This window comes from Bufo bufo, chromosome 1 (assembly GCF_905171765.1).
Source record: "Bufo bufo chromosome 1, aBufBuf1.1, whole genome shotgun sequence".
NCBI lineage: Eukaryota > Metazoa > Chordata > Amphibia > Anura > Bufonidae > Bufo > Bufo bufo.
The window spans coordinates 655,110,253-655,126,082 of NC_053389.1; the positions used below are offsets into that span (position 1 = coordinate 655,110,253).

Genomic DNA, 15,830 nt, shown 5'->3' on the forward strand with positions numbered 1-15,830 from the left:
CTTATACCAGCGTCTGGTCCTGCGGGAAAGTAGATAAGGAGCCAACATCTGGTCATTGAAGTCCACCCCTCCCATGAGCGAATTATAGTCGTGGACACAGAGGGGCTTTTCAATGACACTGGTTGCTCGTTCAATTTGGATTGTCGTGTCTGCATGAATGGAGGAGAGCATGTAAACGTCACGCTTGTCTCTCCATTTCACCGCGAGCAGTTCTTGGTTACACAAGGCAGCCCTCTCCCCCCTTGCAAGACGGGTGGTAACGAGCCGTTGGGGGAAGCCCCGGCGACTAGGTCGCGCGGTGCCACAGCAGCCAATCTGTTCTAGGAACAAATGCCTGAAGAGGGGCACACTTGTGTAGAAATTGTCCACATAAAGGTGGTACCCCTTGCCAAATAAGGGTGACACCAAGTCCCAGACTGTCTTCCCACTGCTCCCCAGGTAGTCAGGGCAACCGACCGGCTCCAGGGTCTGATCTTTACCCTCATAGATCCGAAATTTGTGGGTATAGCCTGTGGCCCTTTCACAGAGCTTATACAATTTGACCCCATACCGGGCACGCTTGCTTAGGATGTGTTGTTTGAAGCCAAGGCGCCCGATAAAATGTATAAGGGACTCGTCTACGCAGATGTTTTGCTCAGGGGTATACAAATCTGCAAATTTGGTGTTGAAGTGGTCTATGAGGGGCCGAATTTTGTGGAGCCGGTCAAAAGCTGGGTGGCCTCTGGGACGAGAGGTGCTGTTGTCACTAAAGTGCAGGAAACGCAGGATGGTCTCGAATCGTGTCGTGGACATGGCAGCAGAGAACATGGGCATGTGATGAATTGGGTTTGTGGACCAATATGACCGCAATTCATGCTTTTTGGTTAAGCCCATGTTGAGGAGAAGGCCCAAAAAAATTTTTAATTCGGAAACTTGGACGGGTTTCCACCGGAAAGACTGGGCATAATAGCTTCCCGGGTTGGCGGCTATAAATTGAGTGGCATATCGGTTTGTTTCTGCCACAACTAAGTCCAAGAGCTCCGCAGTCAAAAACAGCTAAAAAAATCCCAGTGCCGAACCGATCTGAGCTGTCTCAACCCGAACTCCAGACTGGGCGGTGAAAGGTGGAACTACTGGTGCGGCTGAAGTTGGGGGCTGCCAATCAGGGTTTGCCAGCACCTCAGGGACTCTAGGGGCTCTACGGGCCTATCTGTGCGGTGGCTGCGACGGGGGGAACTAATGCACGTGCCACCGTAATAGCTTCAACTGTCCTTCTGGTGATCGCCACTTCACCATGTTGTACGGCAGTGCTGGTACTAGGTCCAGGATGGGCTGCGCTGCTGGTGTATGCCTCACCACGTAATCCGACAGCGCCAGCCCCACTCTGCTGCCTTTGAAGCGGATCCTGCGCAACCTGTGGTGTAGCAACACGGGGCCGGGTACGTCTGGTGGTATCAGGGACCTCAACCTCCTTGTCCGAACTTTGGGTCAGACTGCCACTGCTTTCTACAAGTTCATATTCTGACCCGCTGGATTCGTCAGATGAGGGTTCCCATTCCTCATCCGACTGGGTCAGAATCCTGTAGGCCTCTTCAGAAGAATACCCCTTGTTTGCCATTTGGTCAACTAAATTTAGGGGGTATTCCCTGAGACTACCCAAGAAAAAAAGCAAGCCTGTCTTACAAATGGGAGGCTAGCGAAGTACCGGAGGCCGCTGCGATTGATAAAAAATATCAAAACTGATTTTTTTTTTTTATCACCGCAGCGCTTGTAAAGTGATTGTGCAGTGATAAAAAAAAAAAAAAATTTTTGTCACTGCGGCGGGGCGGGCGTGGGTGAACGCACGTGTGGGCGACCGATCAGGCCTGATCAAGCAAACACTGCGTTTTGGGTGGAGGGCGAACTAAGGTGACACTAATACTATTATAGATCTGTCTGTGATCAGTTCTGATCACTTACAGATACTATAAAAGTACCAATACTGTTTAGCGATACGCTAATCAGCAAATCAGTGACTGCGGTGCGGTGGGCTGGGCGCTAAACGATCGCTAACTACCTAACCAAGGGGCCTAAACTATCCTAAAACCTAACAGTCAATACCAGTGAAAAAAAAATGTGACAGTTTACACTGATCACTTTTTTCCCTTTCACTAGGTGATTGACAGGGGCGATCAAGGGGTGATCAAGGTGTTAATTGGGGTGATGGAGGCTGATCTGGGGGCTAAGTGTAGTGTGGGGTGTACTCACTGTGATGTGTGCTCCTCTGCTGGGACCAACCGACGAAAAGGACCAGCAGAGGAGCACAGAAGCCATTTAACACATTATATTTATAAATATAATGTGTTAACTGGCTTCTGATTTGTTTTTTTGAAAATCATCAGCCTGCCAGCGATGATCATTGGCTGGCAGGCTGATGACTAAATACTCCTTTAACTTTTGCCTGCCCGCGATGCGCGGGCCGGCTTTGCCCGAAATCTCGCGTTTCGCGAGATGACGCGCCGGCGCGTCCACTCGGAATAACAGGGCCGCTGCAAAGACGCAATCCTGCGTACGGCGGTCCTGTAGTGGTTAATAATAATATTGTTAAATATACATAAAATAGATACCGGAACTGCATGTCAGACTGGAATTACAGCTCTCATACAATAGCAAGAGTTGGCTCAATATTTAACACAGACCAACACAGTGACTAGATAAATGACATTTCAGACTTTAAGACTTGGCATAAGTGAATATGTTGTGTGCTAGTTTGTGAGCTGATTTGTGTGGCGAGGAGTGAAGATCATCTCTAATGAGGACTGGGCTTCATCAGGTTGCATGGACAAATTGTTGTTGTTGTGAATGTTCTCCAAAGACCGTCCTTGCAGGTTCTGCACCTTGTATCTCTTCAGTAGAGTCACCAGGATCACTTTCATCATCACCATAGCAATGTATTTTCCTGCACATGCCCGGGGACCAAATCCAAAAGGCTGAAAGTGGCGATATGGGACCTAGAATAATCAGGAAAACAGTACAGAATAGTATTATATAAAAGAGTAAGTACCTTGGCTGTGACTCTCTACATCGTATGACTTATATATAATGTATTTAATTCTATGAAGGCTAAAACTACCACCAACATCAACATGAAGAAGAGTAAATTAGAGTTTTTAGCAGTTTTTAACTTTGTAATCTGTCTGTAATTGTATTTTTTTCTGAGCTGTTACGCAGAGTTTAGTTGGTATCATGTCTGCCCATGCACTTCACACGGAGAAACAGGGGATCTTGCTGACTAAGGCTACTTTCACACTACCGTTCAGAGCGGGTCCGTCTGATGTCTGCTCAGACGGATCCGCTCATATAATGCAGACTTGGGATCCGTTCAGAACGGATCCGTCTGCATTATATTGTAGAAAAATTTCTAAGTGTAAAAGTAGCTTCAGACGGATCCGTCCAGACTTTACATTGAAAGTCAATGGGGGACGGATCCGTTTGAAGATTGAGCCATATTGTGTCATCTTCAAACGGATCCGTCCCCATTGACTTACATTGTAAGTCTGGACGGATCCGCTTGCCTCCACACGGCCAGGCGAACACCCAAACGCTGCAAGCAGCGTTCAGGTGTCCGCTTGCTGAGCGGAGCGGAGGCTGAACGCTGCCAGACTGATGCATTCTGAGCGGATCCGCGTCCACTCAGAATGCATTAGGGCAGTACGGATGCGTTCGGGGCCGCTTGTGAGCCCCTTCAAACGGAGCTCACAAGCGGACACCCGAACGCTAGTGTGAAAGTAGCCTAAGGCCTCATGCACACAAACATATTTTCTTTCCATGTATGTTCTGTTTTTTTTGCGGACCGTATACAGAACCATTAATTTCAATGGGTCCGCAAAAAAAAAAAAAGGAAGGTACGCCGTGTGCATTCCATTTCCATATGTCCGTATTTCCGTTCTGCAAAAAAAATAACATGTCCTATTATTGTCCGCCTTACGGACAAGGATAGTACTGTTCTATTAGGGGCCAGCTGTTCTGTTCCGCAAAATACGGAATGCACACGGACATCATCCGTATTTTTTGGGATCCGTTTTTTGAGGACCGCAAAATACATACGGTGTGCATGAGGCCTAACTCTCTGTAGCCCTGCCTCATAAGAAGCAATAATGAAGGACATTATACTGCTGAACTAAGCAGTTTACTTTAAATCCAGCAGTTAATAAAAAAATGTAATTGCTTACAAATTAGTAGCAGTCTCCCTTTCTGTCTCTGTCTGAACCTGTCTCCAGCAGCCTCTCCCTACTCCTCTTTCCCCCTCCCCTATCCATAGACTTCTATGAAATCTGATCCTTCAGTGAGCAGACAGCCCAACCTCTCTGAAGATGGATTTGAGCAGTAAATTGGGAATTAACCACCTCAGCTCCCCTAGCTTAAACACCCTTAATGACCAGACCACTTTTTACACTTCTGCACTACACTACTTTTACCGTTTATTGCTCGGTCATGCAACTTACCACCCAAATGAATTTTACCTCCTTTTCTTCTCACTAATAGAGCTTTCATTTGGTGGTATTTCATTGCTGCTGACATTTTTACTTTTTTTGTTATTAATCAAAATTTACCGAAATTTTTGCAAAAAAAGGAAATTTTTCACTTTCAGTTGTAATTTTTTTTTTTAAAAACTACATCTATATATAAATTTTTCTCTAAATTTATTGTTCTACATGTCTTCGATAAAAAAAAATGTTTGGGTAAAAAAAAAATGGTTTGGGTAAAACTTATAGCGTTTACAAACTATGGTACAAAAATGTGAATTTCCGCTTTTTGAAGCAGCTCTGACTTTCTGAGCACCTGTCATGTTTCCTGAGGTTCTACAATGCCCAGACAGTAGAAAACCCCCACAAATAACCCCATTTCGGAAAGTAGACACCCTAAGGTATTCGCTAATGGGCATAGTGAGTTCATTGAACTTTTAATTTTTTGTCACAAGTTAGCGGAAAATGATGATTTTTTTTTTCTTACAAAGTCTCATATTCCACTAACTTGTGACAAAAAATAAAAACTTCCATGAACTCACTATGCCCATCACGAAATACCTTGGGGTGTCTTCTTTCCAAAATGGGGTCACTTGTGGGGTAGTTATACTGCCCTGGCATTTTAGGGGCCCTAATGTGTGAGAAGTAGTTTGAAATCAAAATGTGTGAAAAATGCCCTGTGAAATCCTAAAGGTGCTCTTTGGAATGTGGGCCCCTTTGCCCACCTAGGCTGCAAAAAAGTGTCAAACATGTGGTATCGCCGTACTCAGGAGAAGTTGGGCAATGTGTTTTGGGTTGTCTTTTTACATATACCCATGCTGGGTGAGAGAAATATCTCGGTCAAATGCCAACTTTGTATAAAAAATGGGAAAAGTTGTCTTTTGCCGAGATATTTCTCTCACTCAGCATGGGTATATGTAAAATGACACCCCAAAACACATTGCCCAACTTCTCCTGAGTACGGCGATACCACATGTGTGACACTTTTTTGCAGCCTATGTGGGCAAAGGGGCCCACATTCCAAAGAGCACCTTTAGGATTTCACAGGACATTTTTTACACATTTTGATTTCAAACTACTTCTCACGCATTAGGGCCCCTAAAATGCCAGGGCAGTATAACTACCCCACAAGTGACCCCATTTTGGAAAGAAGACACCCCAAGGTATTTCATGATGGGCATAGTGAGTTCATGGAAGTTTTTATTTTTTGTCACAAGTTAGTGATATATGAGACTTTGTAAGAAAAATAAATAAATAAATAAATCATCAATTTCCTCTAACTTGTGACAAAAAATAAAAAATTCTAGGAACTCGCCATGCCCCTCACGGAATACCTTGGGGTGTCTTCTTTCCAAAATGGGGTCACTTGTGGGCTGTTTATACTGCCCTGGCATTTTAGGGGCCCTAAAGCATGAGAAGTAGTTTAAAATCAAAATGTTTTAAAAAATGCCCTGTGAAATCCTAAAGGTGCTCTTTGGAATGTGGGCCCCTTTGCCCACCTAGGCTGCAAAAAAGTATCACACATGTGGTATCGCCGTACATAGGAGAAGTTGGGCAATGTGTTTTGGGGTGTCTTTTTACATATACCCATGCTGGGTGAGAGAAATATCTCGGCAAAAGACAACTTTTCCCATTTTTTTATACAAAGTTGGCATTTGACCGAGATATTTATCTCACCCAGCATGGGTATATGTAAAATGACACCCCAAAACACATTGCCCAACTTCTCCTGAGTACGGTGATACCACATGTGTGACACTTTTTTACAGCCTAGATGCGCAAAGGGGCCCAAATTCCTTTTAGGAGGGCATTTTTAGACATTTGGATCCCAGACTTCTTCTCACGCTTTAGGGCCCCTAAAATGCCAGGGCAGTATAAATACCCCTCATGTGACCCCATTTTGGAAAGAAGACACCCCAAGGTATTTAATGAGGGGCATGGCGAGTTCATAGAAGATTTTTTTTTTTTGGCACAAGTTAGCGGAAATTGATTTATTTATTTTTTCTCACAAAGTCTCCCTTTCCGCTAACTTGGGACAAAAAGTTCAATCTTTCATGGACTCAATATGCCCCTCAGCGAATACCTTGGGGTGTCTTCTTTCTGAAATGGGGTCACATGTGGGGTATTTATACTGCCCTGGCATTTTAGGGGCCCTAAAGCGTGAGAAGAAGTCTGGAATATAAATGTCAAAAATTTTTTACGCATTTGGATTCCGTGAGGGGTATGGTGAGTTCATGTGAGATTTTATTTTTTGTCACAAGTTAGTGGAATATGAGACTTGTAAGAAAAAAAAAACAATTTCCACTAACTTGTGCCAAAAAAATGTCTGAATGGAGCCTTACAGGAGGGTGAACAATGACAGGGGGGTGATCAGGGAGTCTATATGGGGTGATCACCACCCTTTCATTGATCACCCCCCTGTAAGGCTCCATTCAGAGATCTGTATGTGTTTTACGGATCCACGGATCCATGGATCGGATCCGCAAAACACATATGGACGTCTGTATGGAGCCTTACAGGGGGGTGATCAATCACAGGGGGGTGATCAGGAAGTCTATATGGGGTGATCACATCCCCTGTAAGGCTCCATTCAGACGTCTGTATGTGTTTTGCGGATCCGATCCATGGATCCGTGGATCCGCAAAACACATACGGACATGTGAATGGAGCCTTACAGGGGGGTGATCAATGACAGGGGGGTGATCAGGGAGTCTATATGGGGTGATCAGGGGTTAATAAGGGGTTAATAAGTGACAGGGGGGGTGTAGTGTAGTGTGGTGCTTGGTGCTACTTATTACAGAGCTGTCTGTGTCCTCTGGTGGTCGATCCAAGCAAAAGGTACCACCAGAGGACCAGGTAGCAGGTATATTAGACGCTGTTATCAAAACAGCGTCTAATATATCTGTTAGGGGTTAAAAAAAATTGCATCTACAGCCAGCCAGCGAACGATCGCCGCTGGCAGGCTGTAGATCCACTCGCTTACCTGCAGTTCCTGTGAACGCGCGCGCCCGTGTGCGCGCGTTCACAGGAAATCTCGCGTCTCACGAGATGACGCATATATGCGTGACTCTGCCTGAGACTGCCGCCTCCGGAACGCGATCCTGCGTTAGGCAGTCCGGAGGCGGTTAAAAGGGTTTTCCAGGACTTTATATGTAGGGATCATCTATTTTGCAAAGACAGCGGCTGGGCTTGGTATCACACTGAGCCCCATTCACTTGAATGGGGCTGAGCTGCTCCTTGGCCATGAGACACATAAACAAGTCGTCATTTGGTCAAGGAAAAGCAGAGAGAAGGCAGCAGTGCTCACAGGAGCGCCGCTGCCTTCTCAAACAGCTGATCGGCGGGGGTCCTGGGTGTTGGATCCCACCAAACAGATACTGATGACCTCTACTGTCATCAGTATGAAAATTTCGGAATACCCCTTTAATGAAGAGGGGAGATGCAAGAGAAGAGTCTAATAAGAAGAGAAGGATGCATCTTTCTCTGACAAAATATATTACAAATTATCTTAGATTAGTTTGTACTATGAAAATACAGTTGCTCTTTCTGCTTCATGCTCATGGTTGTATGAAACATTGGTATCAATCATGGCCAAATGTTTCCACATAGTGTTCTGTTCAGGCACCATGAGTTTTATGTATTTGCATATACATGCCACATGGAGTTATGTACCAGTAGTTAATAAGCAGTGATGGTCAGTTCGCAGTGTTCGCCAATGAACACATGCGGGCTGCCATCTTGACTCACGCGTCCAGCGATGCACAGGTAAGCCCTTACCTGTGTCGGGAGCCGGTCTGAAATCAAATGCGGTCACCGGGAGCAGGCAGTTCAGAGAACAACCAGATGAAGGCCCCCGGCGGCTGTTCTCGGAACTGCCTGCTCCCAGTGACCGCATTTGATTTCAGACCGGCTCCCGGCACAGGCACAGGTAAGGGCTTACCTGTGCATCGCGGGACGGGTGAGTCAAGATGGCAGCCCGCATGTGTTCGTTGGCGAACACTGAAAACTGACCATAACTGTTAAGTTCTGAAGTTAGTTTTTTTTTATGTTTCAAAATCAGTTCTTTTTTTCCAGCAGTGGCAACTGGCATTTTTCAGCAGGATATTGCCCTCACACAACAAGGGTTTCCCAGGAATGCCTGTGCCAGATTGTAACAATTTATTGGCCTGCCAGATCACTATATTTATCAACAGTTTAGCATTTATGGGACCAGCTGGGATGCCAGCTTCAGCAACCTACAAATATGCAGGATCTACAGACCCAGCTGCAACATCCGTGGGCAGATATACCACAGGATACCTTACAGAACCTGTATGCCTCCATACCCAACCATATCTCATCTTGTATCCAGGCTAGAGGTGGCCCAGCAGGGTACTAGAGCTGCCTTTCAGCTGTACAGTTTCCCCAATAAACTTAACCTTTTGCTCTAATATTGTAATAATTTATAACTAGGCAGCTTGGTGGCTCACACAGGTACCTTGCAGCACTGGGATCCTAGCTTCGAATCCGACCAAGGACAACATTTGCATGGAGTTTGTATGTTCTCCATGTGTGTCAGTGGGTTTCCTCCGGGTACTCTGGTTTCCTCCCACACACCAAAGACATACTGATAGGGAACTTTGATTGTGAGCGCCGTTGGGGACAGAGTGATGCTAATATCTGTAAAGCGCTGCGGAATATAGCATCACTATATAAGTGCATAAAATAAATAACTAATATTGTATAGATCATCATTACAGTCACACTAGATAAGAAAAGCGAATCAATTCTAAACGATTCCTTAGGAATTTCACGAAAAATTTGTCAGCAAACAAATCTGAACTTTTGGCGATTCGTTTCAGACTAATTGCGTAACAATGGCACCCAGCACCATTTTACTGTGAATATTGGTGGGTAAAACCATAAGAATATGAAGAATCACATGACACTGGGAGGAAGTGTGTGTGTGTGTGTGTGTGTGTGGGGGGGGGGGGGTGCAGTGATTGGCACAGAGGCTGAAAGACAGCCTGATCATCCAATCGGGGGAGTATTCAGCCAGGTCTTTCTGCACAGTGACAGGAATCGCCATTCTGTATTCAACTTGGAATCTGAAAGGGTGTATACTGGAAGCAGTACCCCAGAACAAGGTACTTGGAAATTGTTCTTGATTTGATGTTATTTAATCAGTTCATGCTTTTTATTATGCTTTGTATGCAGTCCCAAAAGCTGTCTGTAGGTGGCATTGTTTATTATGACTTGACTCAGTATAGGGAATTAGCATTCCCCTCTGAGGGAGGAGTTTGGAAATCAGCCTTGCCCCTCTTACAAAGACAACTGCATCCTTTACAGTAGCTGGTGACATACTGGTTACTGCTTAACCCTGTCGCAGTGGCAATACTACCTATTTTATCTGTTATTTGAGAATTGCTAGACCATGCCAACATTGCTATTATATTATGAATAATAAAAGCAGGCTTCGTTCCACTGTAGAATAAAAAATGGCGCACCATAGGGTAATAACGTCTTAAATAGGTAAAAGTAGTATCTCCAATGAATGGAGGCTCACCTGGTAGAGTTGTGCTATATTAGGCACAACTCTAATGTAGATATGTATCAGGTTGGCACAAGCCCCTCACAGCGGATGGTATGCAGCCCGGGATGAATACTTCTGTTCAGGGATGCCTGGAATCCCTCAGAAAGCCAGTAGTTCAAATAGAGAAAAGGGAATATCCCACGGCGCAAAAACCACCCAGTGGTTGGAATAGAATGAGGGTTCTTTTTATTGAGCAAGCAGTACAACGCGTTTCGGGGATATACCCCTTCTTCAGGTACAATTGACTTGCATACATAAAAGCAAAATTGCATACATTTAAAGGGAACCTGTCACCAGTTTTATGGTGTCCTAACTAAGGGCAACATAAATAAGTGACTGATTCTCTTAGCACAATGCTGGGTCACTTTCTTTAATTGACCCAGTCAATCTGCCGACATCTTGTATTGAAAAGCTCCAGCTGATAATGATGAGTCATGAATATTCATGAGCTCCTGACTCTCCCCGCCCACCTGCTGCTGAATGACAGTTTGTTTCCATATGAACCAGCAGCAGGTGGGCAGGGGAGTGGCTATAGCTCTGAATTAAATATACGCTGGACTCAATGACATCACGCTGGACTCCAATCAGCTCATTAGCATGCGGCATGCGGCATCTTTGTGTGTATATTATGAGATAACCATCTGTCACACCAGTAAGTGAATACATCTAAGGTACTTTTTAGTAGTTAATGATTGTATATAATTAGTTAGATTATAATCAAATATCCACATGACAGGTTCCCTTTAAATACATTGTAAAAAATCGCCAAAAGCCAAGGGGGCGGGTCAGTGGGCAGTGCTGGGAGAGCTCTCAAAGCTCAGCAAAGCTAAGGGGGAAAGTTGTGTGCAAACTTAAAAAATAATAACTTTTATTCAGTTCACTCTGAGTCCTTACTCATAGGATCGACCATCACAGTGGTGCGATCTCTATTTTTAGTTTAGACGTGAGGGTAATAATTTCTGGGAAGCCTAGGTGGGCGCAGGACCTTAGTAATAATTCTGGGAAGTCTATGTGGGCGCAGGACCTTGGAGAGTCATGTGATGAGATCACATGACCCATCGCGCAGCACGTGACCTCCGTCAGCCGGAGGCAGCAACTAGGGAGGTGTGGCTGCATTAGGAGACGGCCGGTCACATGGTCCAGCGCCCGGTCACATGGTCGGGACGTCACACCCCCTCTCTCGGCAACCAGAAGCTGATGCCACGTCAGAGAGGGGGAGTGTGAGTTTGGCTGGGAGGAGGGAGTTAAGTCCGTTCCTAATATGCTGTTGGAGAGGGCTGGCTCAAATAAACTCATTTTATACTGCAAATAAGAGTAAAGTGAAACACAAACAATATTTGTGTTACATTATTTAAGAAATACAGTAATCCTTGTTAAGATGTAATGAGTACAAGTAAGTCAGATGCAATACTTGGAGGCAGAATATAATATTTGCATATAACTGTTATGAATAATATAGTGATCCTTATATAAAATGACCCTTATATATAATGGAGGCTATAAATAAGTGGGTATAGTGCGTTATGACTATAAAACGTGGGTAAAATATATATAATGTGCTGGAGTACACTAGTATGTGTGATGAAACTGGATCAATATCGGTAGGAGACACTAAAAGGGTATAGTAGGAATGTAAAAAGGATAAATGGAATAAAAAGGATGTGTAGGATGTGGTTGAGAAATCACTATATTTCAGTGGCCCACTTAATGCCGGATAGAGGTAAACTATATGTGGAATAGCTTACTGGATAATCAATAGATCCTTGTATAAGTGTCTAGGCTCGGGCAGATAAAAGGAAGGTATATGGGATTTCATGTATACTAGTAGTAGCATAAAAAAGGGGGGAATAAAATGGGGGCATGCAGGAGAGGAGGAAATAAATATTGGGGCGGGGGTGAAACATCGGGGGATTTCATAAATTAATTTCAAAGGCTTCATTTAGGCCATATGGATTGAGACAATTCAATTTGTATATCCAGAACATCTCGCGTTTTCTCAGAGTCTGGATAACATTATATCCGTTTGATCGAACTTGTTCGATCGGAGTGACCGTGAACCCGAAAAAAGAGCCTTGATGGTGGACAGTGGCATGTCTAGAGATGCTGTGTTGGAGGAACTTCTTCTTGACATTAGATCTATGCTTATTGAGCCGGTTGCGCAAGGTTTGTATAGTGCGCCCCACATAGTGGAGGTTACATGGGCATGTGATGAGATAAATGATATTTGATGATCCGCAGTTCAATTCATCCTTAATTGTAAAAGATTCCTCATTTCGGCCCGAAAAGGATGTGGTGATGTTTAGGGATCTGCAGCAAAGGCATCTCGATTGGTTACACCTATAGCTCCCCGGTGTCTTGGAGCTGACTGGTCTGGCTACTTGTTCCTGTCTATTTTTCAATTTACTAGGGGCTAACATATTTTTTAGTGATCTCGCTCTTCTAAAAACTAAAGACGGTTGTTTCGTTAATTCCTTATTCAGAAAGGGGTCCTTTTTCAGTATATACCAGTGTCTGGACAGGACTCTCCGGATATCCGTATGGTTGCTATTATAGGTGGTTAAAAAATTAGTGTTACTGCGTTTCCTATCATTTTGTTTTTTGGTTCCTACCAGACATTCTGATTGTGTGAATGTTTTAGCTTTATTGAAGGCTGCATCTATAATATCTGTTGGATAGCCCTTTTGTAGGAACCTAGATCGGATGACCCTACTTTGTGTAATGAAGTCATCGTTCCTGGAGCAGTTTCGCCTAATCCGCTTGAATTGGCTGAATGGGATGTTTTTCTTCCATTTTTTGAAATGTTTGCTCGAATATTCCAGGTAGCTGTTGCAGTCAACTTTTTTGAAAAATGTTCGTGTGTTGACTGTTCCATTGTTTGCTCTTAATTCAAGATCAAGATATTCAACTGTAGACTTGTCACTTATGCCTGAAAAAGTTAGGCCCCAGTTGGTAAAATTGAGGTGTTCAATAAAACTATTAATTGATAAAAGATCCCCCTCCCAGATCAGGATCAGATCGTCGATATAACGACGGTAAAAAATTTCGTGCCCAATATTTCGATTTGTAAATAAAAGTATCCTCAAAAACCCCCATAAAAAGATTAGTGAAACTGGGCGCGAAACGCGTGCCCATCGCGGTCCCTTTTGTCTGTAGATACAGAGTGTCCTCAAACTTAAAAACATTGTGAGTGAGAATAAAATGAATACTTCTTAAAATAAAATCATTTTGTTCTGATAGTAATTGGTCATCAGTATCTAAAAAACTTTTTACACAGTTGATGCCCAAATCGTGGTGGATATTTGAGTAAAGCAATGTGACATCCAAGGTCAACCAGTGGTATGTTTCTTTCCATTCAACGTTCTGTAAAAGCTGTATTAAAGTGGTGGAATCTCTGAGATAGGATGGTAATTGTACTACATATTTCTGTAAAAAAATATCAACGTAATGGGATAAGTTACATGTGAGTGATGAAATGCCTGAGATGATTGGGCAACCAGGAGGGTTGGAGATACTTTTGTGGATTTTTGGTAAGTGATAAAAGGTGGCAATGACTGGATCTGTGACATGGATTTAATTATATTCCTTTTTGCTCAGGATATGGGATGCTGAGTTGATGAGGGCCTTGAATGACTGCTGGTGTTCCTTGAGAGGGTTTTCGGCCAGCTGTTGGTAGTATTCAGTGTCAGACAGTATACGTATCGCCTCCTTGATGTAGTCGTTCCTATTCTGTAGTACGATGCCGCCTCCTTTGTCCGCGTTGCGGATTATTAGATCCGAGTTATCCTGTAATTGTTTGATAGCCAACTTCTCTTTAGCGCTGAGATTATGTTTTTCGATTGGTATTTTGTCGATTGATCTAAAATCATCTAAAACCAAATCATAAAAAATTTCTATAAAATTCCCCCTATGGTGTACGGGGTAAAAGTTGGAGCGTGGTCTCAGATCAGTATTAATGAACTGTTCCTTCGGTATGGAATCTGCCAGTACTTCCGCTGGGTCCGCCTTTTTTTTTATGATTCGCTATGATATTGAAATGCCTCCTCAAAGTAAGATTTCTGATGAAGTTGTGTAAATCAAGGAAGAGGTTGAATCCATCAACTTTCGCAGATGGACAGAATGAGAGACCTTTGGATAAAACCTTTGTTTCTTCTTGATTTAATAGATAACTGGAAAGGTTAAAGATCTTTATCTCTTTCCTCTGATTGCATGCTGACTTTAAATTCTTCTTTTGGGCTTGGCCCCCCCTACTTCCTCTCCTACATTTTTTCTTTTTAAAGGTCTGGTTCCCAGCGGGCGGAAATAATTGGTTATCGTGACTGTGGTTGGACTTTTTAATATTGGGTACGCTGAGACCGGTGTGAGTAGGGGAGCTAAGGATAAAAAAGAAAGCTGGCCTTTGGTCATCTGCAATGAGAGGTCTGAGAGGGTAGTGGTTCCAAAATCCAGTTCTGTAGTTGAACAGGTCTGACCTGACGGTGGAGTGATACTTCCTGCAGGAATAGTGCAGGATTGGGTAGGGGACTCGGTGTGTACTGTGAGGAGTGAGTACAATTCTACCGATGTGGATGGGGATACCGGAGTGGTGGATTGCCTGGGCAACGATTTGTGTAAGGAACTTTTGATGAAAGAAGTGGGAGGTAAATTAAGGGGAGCGCAGTTGGAAAGCACTTCCTCACTGAAACACCCCAAGGTTGGGATGGGTGTAGGGGAAGGGAAACTTCCCATATCAATCGTAGCAGAGGGATGAGCAATCTTGGGGGATAACTCAATGATGATGGATGGGGTGGCAACTGTGATGTTTGAATGTATAGTTTCAGATGTGGCAGGCGAATAGTGTATATTGGATGTGTGTTGACTGAAACGATGGGGGTGCTTCACTGGGCGGGCTTGATACCTGGTGGAGTGTTGCTTCCTAGAGGGTGGGACATGTCTGCTACTGTGGGTGTACGTGCTTCTATGCTGGGGTCTGGAGCCGCCATGGTGGGCAATGTTGGGTGGATCTCTCGTGTTAGGATCTGTGGCCATTTGGTAAGTGGTGGGTCTCTGGACATTAACTGGGGGTTCGTTGTTGGTCCCATAGGTTTTGTCCAGAATTTGATGTTATCAGTCTCAAAATCAGTTCTATCCCTTGACAGTTTGCCTGCCTTTTTGTTCAGAATATCTTTCTCTCTAGCCATAGCTCGTGCTGTAATCGCTCTCTCATACTTGGTAAAGGACCGGTGTGACTTATATCTTAAAATGATGGAGTTTTTTTGTGTCCAGGCCCACAGCTATTTGTTTCCTTTTAGCTGCGAGTCTGGACATCAGACCCCTAGCACATGACAGTAGATAATTATCCCAGTCTCTAGAAAAATCAACATCATCTTCAAACGAATGTTTGAAGCGTAGGCGAAGTCCCCTAGGGACGAGTCCCTCTGTGAGGTAAATTTCAAGGAATTCAGCGTCTAATTGGTGCTGAATTTCACTGGTCATCAGTTTCTCTAGTTCAAAGAAAAAGGAAGACAAAGTTTTTTCATCAATTTCATCAGGTGCTGTGTCCGGCCCTTCTGTGGCATCAGTCGCCATAATGGGCGGGGCTAGTACAAGCTGTGAAATTAAGCGTTCTCTTTGTTCGAGCCGCTTCTGGACATATTCCATATTGTTCAGGAATCGGTAGATCCTATGTGCTGCCAAAGAACTCCGAACAAAGGGCGGAGCAGATCAGTAATAAAAGCAGGCTTCGTTCCACTGTAGAATAAAAAATGGCGCACCATAGGGTAATAACGTCTTAAATA

General features: G+C 44.0%; 1 protein-coding gene across 1 annotated transcript in view; it reads right to left on the minus strand.

Moving 5' to 3' along the window:
- Positions 1-2,590: 2,590 nt before the first annotated feature.
- Positions 2,591-15,830, minus strand: part of LOC120985817 (aromatase-like) — an 80,642-nt gene continuing 67,402 nt past the window's right edge. Inside the window, exon 9 of the mRNA XM_040413986.1 lies at positions 2,591-2,969. Within this exon, the coding sequence (XP_040269920.1) occupies positions 2,724-2,969 (246 nt within the window). The 3' untranslated portion in view covers positions 2,591-2,723. The remainder of the gene's footprint in view (positions 2,970-15,830) is intronic.